Source organism: Acartia tonsa, chromosome 9 (genome assembly GCF_053477335.1).
Source record: "Acartia tonsa isolate MP-2025a chromosome 9, ASM5347733v1, whole genome shotgun sequence".
Taxonomy (NCBI): domain Eukaryota; kingdom Metazoa; phylum Arthropoda; class Copepoda; order Calanoida; family Acartiidae; genus Acartia; species Acartia tonsa.
The window spans coordinates 18,429,471-18,441,822 of NC_137268.1; the positions used below are offsets into that span (position 1 = coordinate 18,429,471).

General features: G+C 37.7%; 1 protein-coding gene across 5 annotated transcripts; it reads left to right on the plus strand.

Annotated features, from left to right (window-relative positions):
- Window positions 1-1,302: 1,302 nt before the first annotated feature.
- Window positions 1,303-12,106, plus strand: LOC145328385 (uncharacterized). Of its 5 annotated transcripts, XM_080172023.1 has the most exons (9): window positions 2,185-4,203; window positions 4,760-4,855; window positions 5,737-5,828; window positions 6,614-6,685; window positions 7,407-7,466; window positions 8,227-8,313; window positions 10,044-10,100; window positions 10,771-10,836; window positions 11,742-12,106. In XM_080172023.1, the coding sequence occupies exons 1-5, from the start codon at window positions 4,153-4,155 to the stop codon at window positions 7,450-7,452; spliced, it is 357 nt and encodes a 118-aa protein (XP_080028149.1). In that variant the 5' UTR covers window positions 2,185-4,152; the 3' UTR covers window positions 7,453-7,466; window positions 8,227-8,313; window positions 10,044-10,100; window positions 10,771-10,836; window positions 11,742-12,106. The 5 variants fall into 5 exon arrangements, with proteins under 5 accessions (XP_080028148.1, XP_080028149.1, XP_080028147.1 ...); XM_080172022.1 differs by adding an exon at window positions 1,303-1,427 and having other exon boundaries at window positions 3,381-4,203; window positions 10,044-12,106; XM_080172021.1 differs by having other exon boundaries at window positions 10,771-12,106.
- The last annotated feature ends 246 nt before the right edge of the window (window positions 12,107-12,352 follow it).

The following is a 12,352-nucleotide window of genomic DNA, read 5'->3' on the forward strand; positions in this document are numbered from 1 at the left end:
TTAATAATCAATAATCTAACAAAGTATTTCTAAAAAATACACATTTATTAAACATATAAAACTGGTTAGAAATAGGCAGATTAATGGGATTATTATTATTATAGGATATATTTATTATGATATATATATTAAAGGCTCAGACGTCCTGTTTCTTAGTTAGGTAAGAAACGACGTACTTGAACACGTGGGAAATATAGATACCGCCAGCCTAGACTTATAGGCTTGTATCTAACCAAGTGCAGACGGGAGGAAGCGTATTCACTCTTTGGCCTGCAACAATCAACTAGCCCTCAACACAGCAGGATGGAGTATGGTGGCGGTTACAAGTGGAGGTCTGACTCAGCCAGAGAGTATAAGAATGTGAACAGGGATAAGGATACATAAACTTGGGTGTAGATTACCACACTTGCCCCCTCTGAGGGAATATGAAATATTCCCTCACAGTTGACCAGCACGCCGGCTTCTGCGGGTTGATGTGGTACTCGCAGGTTCTTCGATGGCAGCCATAGCCCTCTCTACGATATCCACAGGATTAGGTTCAGCGGGAGTAGGATTTTCTGGAGCTGCTGGAGGCTCTGGAACAACAGCATTTTGGAGGGCTAACATGCCCTCGCAGGGAGCCGTGGCTACTGGATCTTCAGAGGCAGCGCCAGCCTGCGGATTAACAGGCAGATCAATTCCAGAAGGAAAGAGCTCATTGATTTGATTATCGAGCTCTGTGTCGCTGTTTTCCTCTGCAGGATCCAGGATCTCTGGATTGCCCTCTCTATCGGTGGGCCTGTACTCGTCAGAGCACTCAGAACCGCCATAATGGGAGATCAACTCAACTCCATCATCATCTGGCCGGGGTACGTCCCCAGCGGGAAGAGACGCCTCTATTGGTGCCACATTCTGCCCAGGTACATTCATTACATTACAACGAGTATTAATATATTTAATTACCCTGTCGGAGTTTTGGTCCAACAGTCGACTAGTGGCCTCAATAACCGTGGTCATTCGTGATTTTAACTCAACGGTCGAGTCCTCAGAGACGGTGCGAATTTTGTCGCGCAAAGTTCTGCGGTTCCGCAGTAATTCTGCGGAAATTTCAATAAGGCGCTTGCCATGTTGTATATATGCTTTCTCAACAAATGAAGCATTGCTAGCAATTTTAGTTTCCAGACTTCTCTGGAAGGGGAGAAGAGCTTCCTCCATTGCTTCTTTTACAGTGGAGGATAGGACTTTTTTCCATTCCTCAGCGGTCACCCAAAAAGCCTTAGGCTCACTTTTGTTTTCTGCTAATGTTTCTTTCTTTTTAGGGGGTAGCGGAGGCGGTTGAATTTCCACCTTAGCCTTTTTGGCTACTGGCCCGCCGCTGCCTGTTGGTGTTGGCGGACGTTTTTCTACCGCTTTTGGGGCAGATTTTACGGCGACTACCTCCAATTCAGGTGAGGCATTACGTTTTGGCGGCGATTCCACCCGATTTTTTTGCGGTTCCCCTCCCCTATTTTGTTCCATTAGAGGCCTGGTTCTAGACCTGGCTTTATCAGAATATTCGTTGGCTTCTAAGTTTTTAGCCTGCCGCAATTTTTCTTGCAGGTCTAGGAGTTCCTTTGGAACCTCTTTTCTCGCTTGGCGGTAAACGTGGATTGACTTTGAGACGCATTGCAATTCACTGAGGTTTTCAGGGTTGCGCGGCGGTTTTACCCGCGGCTGGTACCTGTTTTCATCAGGTTCATAGTAGGCTTCCTCAGGGCCGCCCTGGGGATAGCCATGATTGCTGTCATAGTAATAGTCCTCTTCATTGTAAAAGGGTGCCTCTTCATATTCTCGACGGTATGAAGAGTGACCGGCCCCATGGGAGTGGTGAAAACCCCTTGAAAAATTCCGCCTGGGATATCCTAAAACAAAAATAATAAACTTAAAATTAAGGGTCATTAATTCCTTATACCGAATAAGGAAATATTTTTACAAAGACGACCTTTAGGGACGACAATTTTATAGGTATATATGCTTGATACAGGTCGTCCGTTTTTGAGGGGATTAGTTTTCCCCATTATTTGTAAAATCCCGCAATTCGTGCGTTTCACTCGTACCTCCTTCTTTGTACGCGTGAATTTTGGTGCAGGCTAATATGTAGATAATAAAAGCGACGCATAATAACGACCCTATTCCTGTAAGGATGGCTGCTACTACAAGCACTATATGATACCAAGTACTGGATAGAAAATCAACCACCTTATGATACGTTTGAATAAACCAGGAGTCGGTTATTTTTACTTCAAAATTATTGGAGTCTGCGGCAAGTTGGCTGAGGTATAATTCCTCGGTACTTTCTGAGAAATTAGTTTTTTCTAGGCTTTGCCAAGAATGATATAGAAATAAGCTAATCGGTTTATCCATAAGATATTGATTTACATTTAGTATTTGCATACCCTGCCCTTGATTACCAAGGAATTTTCCTTGGTACAAATGTAAGAAAATTGGATTTTCGGCACATTTAGTCGGGGTTAAATGGGTGGTATTAACCAATCTGCGTGAAAATGGGGATATTCCCATAGTCTTATTATTGAATGAAACCGAAAAATGATCCACAAAACAGGGTAAATTTTCTCCCAAAGAAACATTGATTTTAAGACTGTCGCACTGTATTACTAAATCCAGCTCACCGAGCGCCCTAACTAGTTTTTTACGATGAGTCTGAATACTGCTTTTAGACAGAAAATGGTTCTGTAAACAGCGAGTTTCGGGGACAATTAATTTGTTATATTGTTGGTAGGAATAGAAAATCTCTAGTGGTAGCATATCATCTTTTTCTTTAGAGTTTAAGAGTGGGAAATATGGTTTTATAGCATTTGTGAACCATACCATTAAGTTATCAATATTAGTTTTGTAATAAAATAATTCGGGAATTAGACTTTCAAAATGTTTTTTATCTTTAAGTTCTAGTGCTAGAGTAATTTGGGGATCGATCACTAGATATTTTTGGGTACCCTGTTCTCCTTCAAATGTAAACAATGAAATATTAAAAATGTCTACCGTTCGCCAAGGAGAAGTGAATTTTTGTGCGCTATCAGTTTTATCATCTGAGATGATTCTATCGTAGCCTAATCTCAGATTGTGATCTAAACAATTGTTTCCCACCCAGTGACTGCCCAGGTAACAGCCCGCGTTTGTTTGTAATAATTCAACAGGCTCAGCCTGGACCCCTATTTGTTTTTCCTCAAATGTCCCAGGGATAAAAATGCCGTTAATGTTTACGCCGTTCCCCTCGCAGGCGGGGTCGATGCCGTTAAGGATGTTGTTGGGGTAAGTAAGTGTCCCGTTTACCAGGAAACGCGTGTATGACATCTGGTGTTCATACACTGAGACTGATTTTCCTTCAAAGTTAAATATTTTAGTTTTGGACATGGTGTAACAGTCTTCATAAGTTACGAGGTTCGGTATCTCAACGAGTGCAGGAGCAGCGAGGTGTATGTGGCTATATCTGCCACAATACCAGTAATGAGTACTGGTTCGGAGGTGGCAACGAATTCCAGGTATAATTTTTCTTTCAACCTTTTGCAGCAGGTGAAATTGTTTTTGTTCAATATTAGTAATATTAAGAAACGCAGCGCATTCAGAGATTTTCAAACGCGGATTTTCGTTTGCTACACATTGAGTCGCATCTATTTGTATTATTTCGGACGCATTTGATTTTGCCAAAATAATAAAAAGCCCCAAGAATCCCAAAATAAATTTACCTCGAGCTCCTGGTGCCTTTGCCAAATGATGCTGCATTTTATTTTTATGCTTCTTGTTTTTCTCTGAAATATGTTAATTAGTTAGTTTTAACATATATTTTTTTTTTTTTTTGTTTATTTTCGTTATTATACATACGTAAATTAAGCTATATACATTTGCCACCTTGGTTTTATATAATACATTTATATACATTTTATTTTTTCCTTTTAATTGGGTTATGCAGTCCGATTTGGACATGTATGCGGTTATCCCCCCCTTGTGACCTAGTTTTTCTTTCTTCTTCTAATATATACTTTGGTACTATGCTTTGTTTGTTAACGTTAATAACCTTTTCAGGGCTGGATTGTTTGGGTCTTTGTGCGAAGAAAGAAGCCTCGGACGGGACGGTTTCTTCCAAGAAACTATTTTCGACGTGAATTTGAGGACCGGATGACCGATCTGCGACAGGGGGTTCTTGGTCTATGGGCTGTGACTCAAATGGTGAGTTTTTTTCCATTATATCCCCTCCCCCATCACAATCCACCTCCCCCTGGGGTAAATCCTGACTAGTTTCAGGGTTTCTTTCTATAAAATCGTCACCATCGTTATCTAGGTAGGTAAAATCGTCATTTTCCATACCTTTATTATCGTTTAATTCGGTTTGCCCGGTATTATCTATTCCTAAGGTTATTTCCTCAGACGGGACGATTTCCTCAATAGGAAAGACGTTAAAGGAAAGTGTTTCCCCCAATAATTCTACTTTAGAATCAATTTTCCGTATTTTATCTCTACTAACAACTTGGTTCGTTTTTATTGGATTTGATCCAAAGGGACTGAGCTCAAAAAGGGCCTCTGAGAATTTTTTTGTTACAATAAAAGGACCCCCATAGAAAGATTGCAATTTTTTACTGACCCCTATTTTGACTAGGTTAAAAAATGCAAAAACCACGTCGTTAACGAAAAGGGGAGATGAAGCCTTCCTAGATTTATTTTGAAACTCTAAATAAATCTTAGATTTTTTGGAAACCTGTGCAATAATTTCTTCCAAATTTTTTAGGTAGTTCAAGTAAGATCTGCAGTCAATGTCCTGCCTCTTCTGCAAGATTGGAGAAAAGAAATCGAGATTGAGAGTTGGTTGCCTGCCGAACATGAGGTAATAAGGCGTATACCCCGTTCTTCTAGACGTACTAGAGTTAATTACAAAAGTGGTCAAGGCTAATTTTCTTGCCCAGTCTTTACTTTCAAATCGGTCATCGGATCTTAGACCTGCATAAATGCTTTGATTATGCCTTTCACATGGGTTACTATTAGGGTTTCTTGGGGGAATAAGTTTAGTTTCGATACCTAGTTCATCCATAACCTTTTTGAAAACTTCCCCAGTAAAATTTGTTCCCCTATCACTTCTCAATGACCGAAATAAGCCGTAGATGGGTACCACCTGTTCAAGGATGACCTTCACCGTGCTTTCCACGGTGGCGTCCTTGATTGGGTGGGCGATAATATACCTAGAGAATAGATCAACCAGTATAAATATGTAACGGACATGTTGTCCTTGAAAATAGTTAGGGGTTAAAGGACCGATAAGGTCTACTGACACCTGGCCAAAAATCTCGTGACTAATGGCTGAATGGGTGATAGGTTGCTTGTGTTTAGGTACCTGTCCTATTTTTCTTAGGCAGGTAATACAATTTTTAATGCGTGATTCGACAAATTTATTAATTCCCACAAGGAAGAATCTTTCATTTATCTTGCGTGTTGTTTCGTTAACCCCCTTGTGACCTATACTATTATTATGTGCCAATTCAAAAACTTTATTATATAATCCAATGGGTACGACGGGTCTTTCAATGAATGTTCCATTGCTAAGAGGTTGTCTAAATATTATAAGTCCTTCCATAACGTATAAATGTTCTATTAATTTAAAAAGGACCTCTTTCCGGCCGGTTAGTTCAGCTTTTTCAAAGCTTGACAACTTCTTTTTTTCGAATATCCACCTACGAATTTCAGATAATACTTGATCTTTTTGTGTTTCAGATTGCCAAACATTGTTCACACCGACTTCAGAAGCCGAATGTAACTCAAAAATCTGGTCTTGGTATGGGCAATCCTGTTCATAAGGATCCAAGGTAAACGAGCTAGTACATTTTTCACAATCGGTTTCCTTATGTTCTTTGCATAAAAATTGCCCTCTAGATAAATTATCGGCATTACAATGGTCCCTACCCTTTCGATGAATTACTGTAAAGTCAAAACTTTGGATGAAGTAAATCCATCTTACAGTTACACCATTTATTGTTCCTTTTTGCCATTTTTTGTAATGAACTAAGGAAATCGAATCTGTACGCACAATAAAGTTTCTGAATCTTAAATAATGAAGAAAGGTTTTAAGAACAAATACTAGACATGCTAATTCACCTTTATAACTTGGATAATTTTTCTCTGCCCCGTTACATTTTTTGGAACATATTCCAATAATTCTTTCTACCCCCCCCTGATTTTGGCTGAGAATTCCAGCGAAATAACTCGTAGAAAAATCTACGTCTACTATAAAGGGGTTAGGATTATCCCACTGGGGGTAGCCTTTACTTATAGAATTTGAGAACATATTTATGAAATTTTCCCAATCTTTTGATAGGGAATTGGTCCATTCGATAATTTTATCATTTCTGTGTTCATCTAGGGTACAAGAATTTTTCGCATAGGATGGGAAATAGGCCCTATAATAATTGGAGAAGCCCAGGAAACGCTGGAGTTCCTTGCCTGTCCTGGGCCTGCTCCAATTTTTAATTTGTTCTAAATATTCGGGGTTCATTTTAAGTCCTTGGGAACTGACTATATGACCTAAATATGTACATTCGGATGTAAAAAATTTACATTTGGCTAGATTTAACTTAAGTTTTGCTATTTTTAGGACTCCGAAGAGTTTTCTGAGATGTTTCAGATGTTCCTCAACATTCTTTGAGAATATAATAAGATCATCAAGGTAAGATATTATAAATTCATATAAGCCAGGGATAAGGGTTAGGACTTTGTCCATCAAGTGGCAGAAAACACTTGGCGCGTTACACAGTCCAAACGGCAGTTTCTTAAAAAGATACTGCCTGTTAAGGGCTGTGAACGCGGTCAAGTGTTTACTTTCCTTCGAAATGGCTAGCGCATGGAATGCGCTAGTCAGATCGAGGGTGGTAAATACATTACCAGTGCCTAATTTTTCTAAATTACTAGAAATCAGGGGAAGGGGCCAATTAATTTTTCGTGTTACACTATTAAGCGCACGAAAGTCGATAACGAACCTAAGCTTGCCTTCCCCCCCAGCCGTCGGTTTTTTCTTTACCGCAAAGATTGGGGAGGACCACTCGCTGTAGCCCTCCTCAATGACGCCCCCCCTTAGCCAATTTTCAATTTGTTCTTTTAATTTGGCTTCGTATAATGGGTTTAACTGAATGTTTCTAGCCTTAATAGGTTTAGCCCCGGGGATCAAGTCTATTTTATACTGTAAGAGGTCACAGTTACCGATATCAGCATCATCAGCCGAAAATATATCAAAATGATCAAGGCATAATTTTACTACCTTTTCCTTCATCCCTGGGTTGTTTTTGATAAGATCACTATTTTCTAAATCTAATTTTTCTTTAATGAATTTAATTCTTTTAAGAAGTGTAGTTCCTGATAATTCATTTATTTGATTAATACTTTTATTGCAGGAATTTGGGGGATCTGATTCGAATTCAAAGCAATATCCAACTTTAACGTTATCCAATAAGGTAATATTTTTTCCTGCTAAATTAACAAAATTTACCCAACATTCTCCTTTCTCATTTACATTATAAATACCCTCCATAAGCATTAAGCCGTTATGGCTTGTCATTTTAGAATTATTTGGGGATATATACAGCTTCCTATTTTTCTGATGAATAGGAATTGTTATCATTGTTGTATTCCCCCCCGGCAAGAATGTTGTTTTCTTTGCTAATTTTACGCATGTTTTATTTTGTTTTAATGTCCCAGTACCCCCCTTGTTACTCCAATTTATTCCCGGGATAAGGGAGTTTTGTTCCGTATGAACATTACTTGTAGGAATTAGGGGTATGTTTTTACTTTCTTCAACTATATTAATTGTTGAATTTTCTATGGGGATTTGCTCGCCATTGGGGAGCTCAAAGGAGAACTTATCTAATAATAAATTAATTCGATTAACTTTGAGAAATTCATATCCTAGATTTATAATTTTAGACGTCGTTTCAGGGATGTAAAACGTTTCTTCGAATATTTTATCTGACCCATCAAAGCTGAATTTTAAACTTACATGTCCTATGATATTTACTGGTTTTAAATCTACAGACAGAGCGCTAAGATTGGCGGGGGTGAATGTGATTTTATTATCATCTAAAATTTCTCTTGAAATAAGGGACCTAAAGTTATTTCCTGTATCCACTAAAGCGGTTTGCAGGAATTCCCCCCCCACGGGATTAAGAACTTTTAGTTTTGCACAGATAGGCATTATAAAATAAATTATATTTTTAGTCGAAGCCTAAGATGCATATTTTCCAAGATCCCCACCTCAGCGGTTAGGCGATGGTAATCCTCACACAGAGACTTCCTGTGTTCCAGGTATAGTTGTCTGTCGAAATTTTTTAAATAATAAAATGTTTTAACAATATGGTTAATTGTTAAAATAATTTTGTATAGCTTTCTGGGTTTCATTAAGTTTTTTATCAAGCGCTTTTCAGCTCCAGAAATGTCTCAATAAGCATGAGAATGTTAATAGTTCTAAAGAAACTACTTAATTTTTATACGGGTCCTTATTTATATACTTGGATATAGGATAGAATCCTATCGGAATATAACTGAACTAAAAAGTTTTAAAGGATTGAAGGGCTACAAAGTAGCTTAAAAATAAGTGTTCAGCTTGCAACTAACAAGACATTAAAAACAGACTGACTTATTTTTTGACTTACATCTGTATTTATACAAAATATAGTGTCATTAGTCAGTATCTGATTCACGATACAAATAATTTAAAGTTAGCGCTAAATTATAGCTCAAAAATTATTAGATATGGTTAATATAATAAAGAGGGTCAATGATGACTGGTTTATTATTCTGATATTGTTAGTATTTATACTTAATTTTTCCACCTATGGGGTAGAACAAGCTTATATAATTACTAGAGTATAATTAATGCTGAAATCAGCTTAAAAAAATAGGATGTGGTTTGTAGTAACTGCTTTAGTAGTAACTGGCCTCGATTAATAATGTGCATTCACTTTTATATAGACTTTTTATTCCACTGGTAATCCTAGCGGAAGCTAATAGAACTAACTTTATTTCATTCTGCTAGTAATCCTAGCGGAAAATAATTTAATCAAAATGTTTTAACACATCTCAAGTGATTAAAGATTTTAATTTTTAAATGCTGCTTGATTGCAGCTCAAAAATGAGTAAATGATAACAACAAAGAACTGAAGGACTACTGAATTAGATTTGAAAATTTGCTTGTATTTATACAGATTTTCCATAGACCCCCCCCCTACTTAACTTTATCATTTACTTATACGGACCGCGGTAGCATTCTAGGCGACATCTTTCGGATACATAATAAATTAAATATAGTTCTATTATTGTCACTGTACAAAATGCAATAATATGTATCCATATGGATAAGTTAATATACATAATTGCTGAGATATTTCAGCTACAAAAATCAGAGGCTAAGAGTGAGCAACTCTCAGATAAAATTGATACTGAGGGTTCAACTCAAAAATCATTGTTTATATACAGATAATTCGCTTAAGTTCCCCTAGCGGTTAAAACTGAACTAGAATGTTTTAGATTCTACTATATATACATTCAAAATATACGATATTTACATATTAGATAAGTCATGCGATATTAAAAATAAATACTACTAAATAGAAAATAGGTATTCACTTATTAGCTTCTTGATAAAGACTATTAGATTTAAAAAATGGAAATATTAAGTGCATGTGAAATGCTCCTCAGGTTACTTCCCTATTTCCCCCAATTTCCTGTATCAGCTACATTTGGATAGGGAAAGGTGGGGGAGGAGTTTATTTTGTGTTGCTTAGTCAGACTTAATAACAATAATTTGTTTTATTTTTTCGCGCCAAAGCATTGCTTGGCAAGGGATATTTGATATTAAGGAATTTGCAAGCTTAGCTTGGCATGGGATATTTTGTTTATCTTTCATATCAAAATATGAAACTCATTCAGCAAATTTTTATTTTCTGGGATAGGGACAATTAATATCGCATAAATCCATTTTTATATTTAGAGGACGTGATTTTTAACAATCGCTTGAACATATTTATCTATTTCAGATTCTTCGCTGGCTTCCTGATCCATTTGGTTGATAGTTTTACGCGCATACTGCTCAGGTATTTTATTACTATTACTTGGAGCTTTTCTGGGCGTGAATTTACTTCGTGTTTTACCAAAGCGGGACTCAGGATTTGGGGGCTCCCCAGCTTTCTTTTTGTTGCAATTTTGCACTACATGGCCAGGGATATTACAATGCCAGCATTTAATATTTTTACTCCTCGCATTAAAGGCTCCTATAACGCCCTCGATTTGATCCCAAGCAATAGGATCATCCTCATGGTCTACCCAAGAAGGAACCTCGTCAGGTTCTTCGGTTAAGTTTTCCTTATACATTGCCGTGTTAGTGGGGATATTATCTTCGATAATACTTATTATGGGTTGTTTTTTCGTTTCCGCAGAATTTTTAGGTAGGAACGTTTCCATGGCTTGAGAATAGCAAGCAGAAAGGTTTTCCTTGCTAATATGTCCAGACCCATCCCAGTTAACGTATCTCTGTCCGAGATTAATAAGTTTATTTAAGTAAGCGTTGTAATCGTCCAAAAATTGCATGCTCTCAACATAATCGGCCATGTTTATGGCAAGGTTGGTATACAGCAGATTTTTGCTAACGTTAAGATAGAATTCTTTCCACTTCTTTTTAGGTATGAGACCAGGATTCATGAGTTTGAACACCCTAAGTTTGTTTTCAAAATAGGTGTCAAGGGGTTGATTAGTCTCCTGTTTTAGGTTGTAGAAGTACTGAGAGGCTACTTCTGGATCCGAGAAAGGAGTGACCAGCCTCCTAATCATCAGGTAATAACTTAAAGCAGATAAGGCCTGATTTCTTTCAGGCGTAATTAAGTCTCCTAATCGTTCACCTCTAGAGTCATAAATTCGCTGGTATAAAATATCCTTAAAAAGGATTGGGTCACAGATTCTATATGTCTTTGCAACCCTCCACATATTAGAAAAGAAGTTATCAAAGTCAGCCCTACCGTCCCACCTAGGGGCATCCCTCGCAAAATCGGAATCCCATTTTTGTCCCTTAATAAAGCATTCTTTAATAAAGTCATCGTCGGCGGCGCTAGTTGTTGCCGTTGCGGCTGCGCCTGTGTTTGGCGTATTTCTTGTAGAGGGTCTATTTGCTACACTGGGTGCAGACCTTGTAGTTTTACGGAGGGGTTCTAACGACTTAATCCTATCAGGGATAAAGGGAATCCTTTCTAGCAAGGTTTTTTCATATTCGGTTAGAGAAGTTTCTCTTACATTCATCCAATTATCATTATCCGCCGGACCTATAAAGCCTACAATTGAATAGGCCATACAACCTGGGGCTGTCATCCTATCCTTGGCGACCCATTCAACCACGTTTATCTTTTGCTGGACCGATATACGGTCATAAAAAGTGGCATTAATTGAATCATCACCTATGGTGTTAAAATGAGTCATATTAAGACTTTCGTTTAGCGTTTTTTCCGCAAACAATGGGCCAAGATTTCCGTCCGCTGGGAGTTTTGATACTCTGCGTTTTAGATCTAAAATGTCGGTATCGGCTAATAATCTGCGATGTGATTCTGTGTCTTTAAACCCTGCCCATTTTGTTTCTAATTCGAGCTGCATAATCTCGGATTCTTGTTTTATTAAATCTCTATAATGTGCCGAATATTCGTTTAACTTATCATTTAACGCTTCCGATATGAGATCTTTGATTTTTTCAGGGGAAAGCGGGTCAGCCTGCTGCTGCTGCTGCTGCTGCTGCGAGGTACCTTGGACGGCCGGAGCCGGCGGAGGCGGCGGTTTTTGTTTATCATCATTTTTCTTATCGGTCATGGTGCTGGAGTGTAGTGTTCGTTAACACTGATTTGTCTACCACGAAACTTTTTAAGAACTTGGGAATATCCCTTTCTTCCTGTTTTAAGGAGAAAATATGGAAATGTGTGAAATTAAATACTAGTGTGAAAATAAAAGGCGGGTTCCTTTTTATCTTTATTTGGCAGTTTGCCACGAAATAATTATTATGAATATTCTGTAACAAATTGTTACTGTAAACCGTTTCCGTGAATAAACTTAGTTATCAGGAAAATATTAATTTCACTTTGCAATCGAAGCTACTTTACAATTTAATTTTGTCTGTACGCTAATTATCCAAACCTTCCCCCCTCAAAAAATGAGTGGTAGACAAGACTGCGCCAAAATGACGTATGAGGGGACGTACAGACAGACTGCGAATACGAGTATAGAGTAGCTCCGATACAATTTAATAATCAATAATCTAACAAAGTATTTCTAAAAAATACACATTTATTAAACATATAAAACTGGTTAGAAA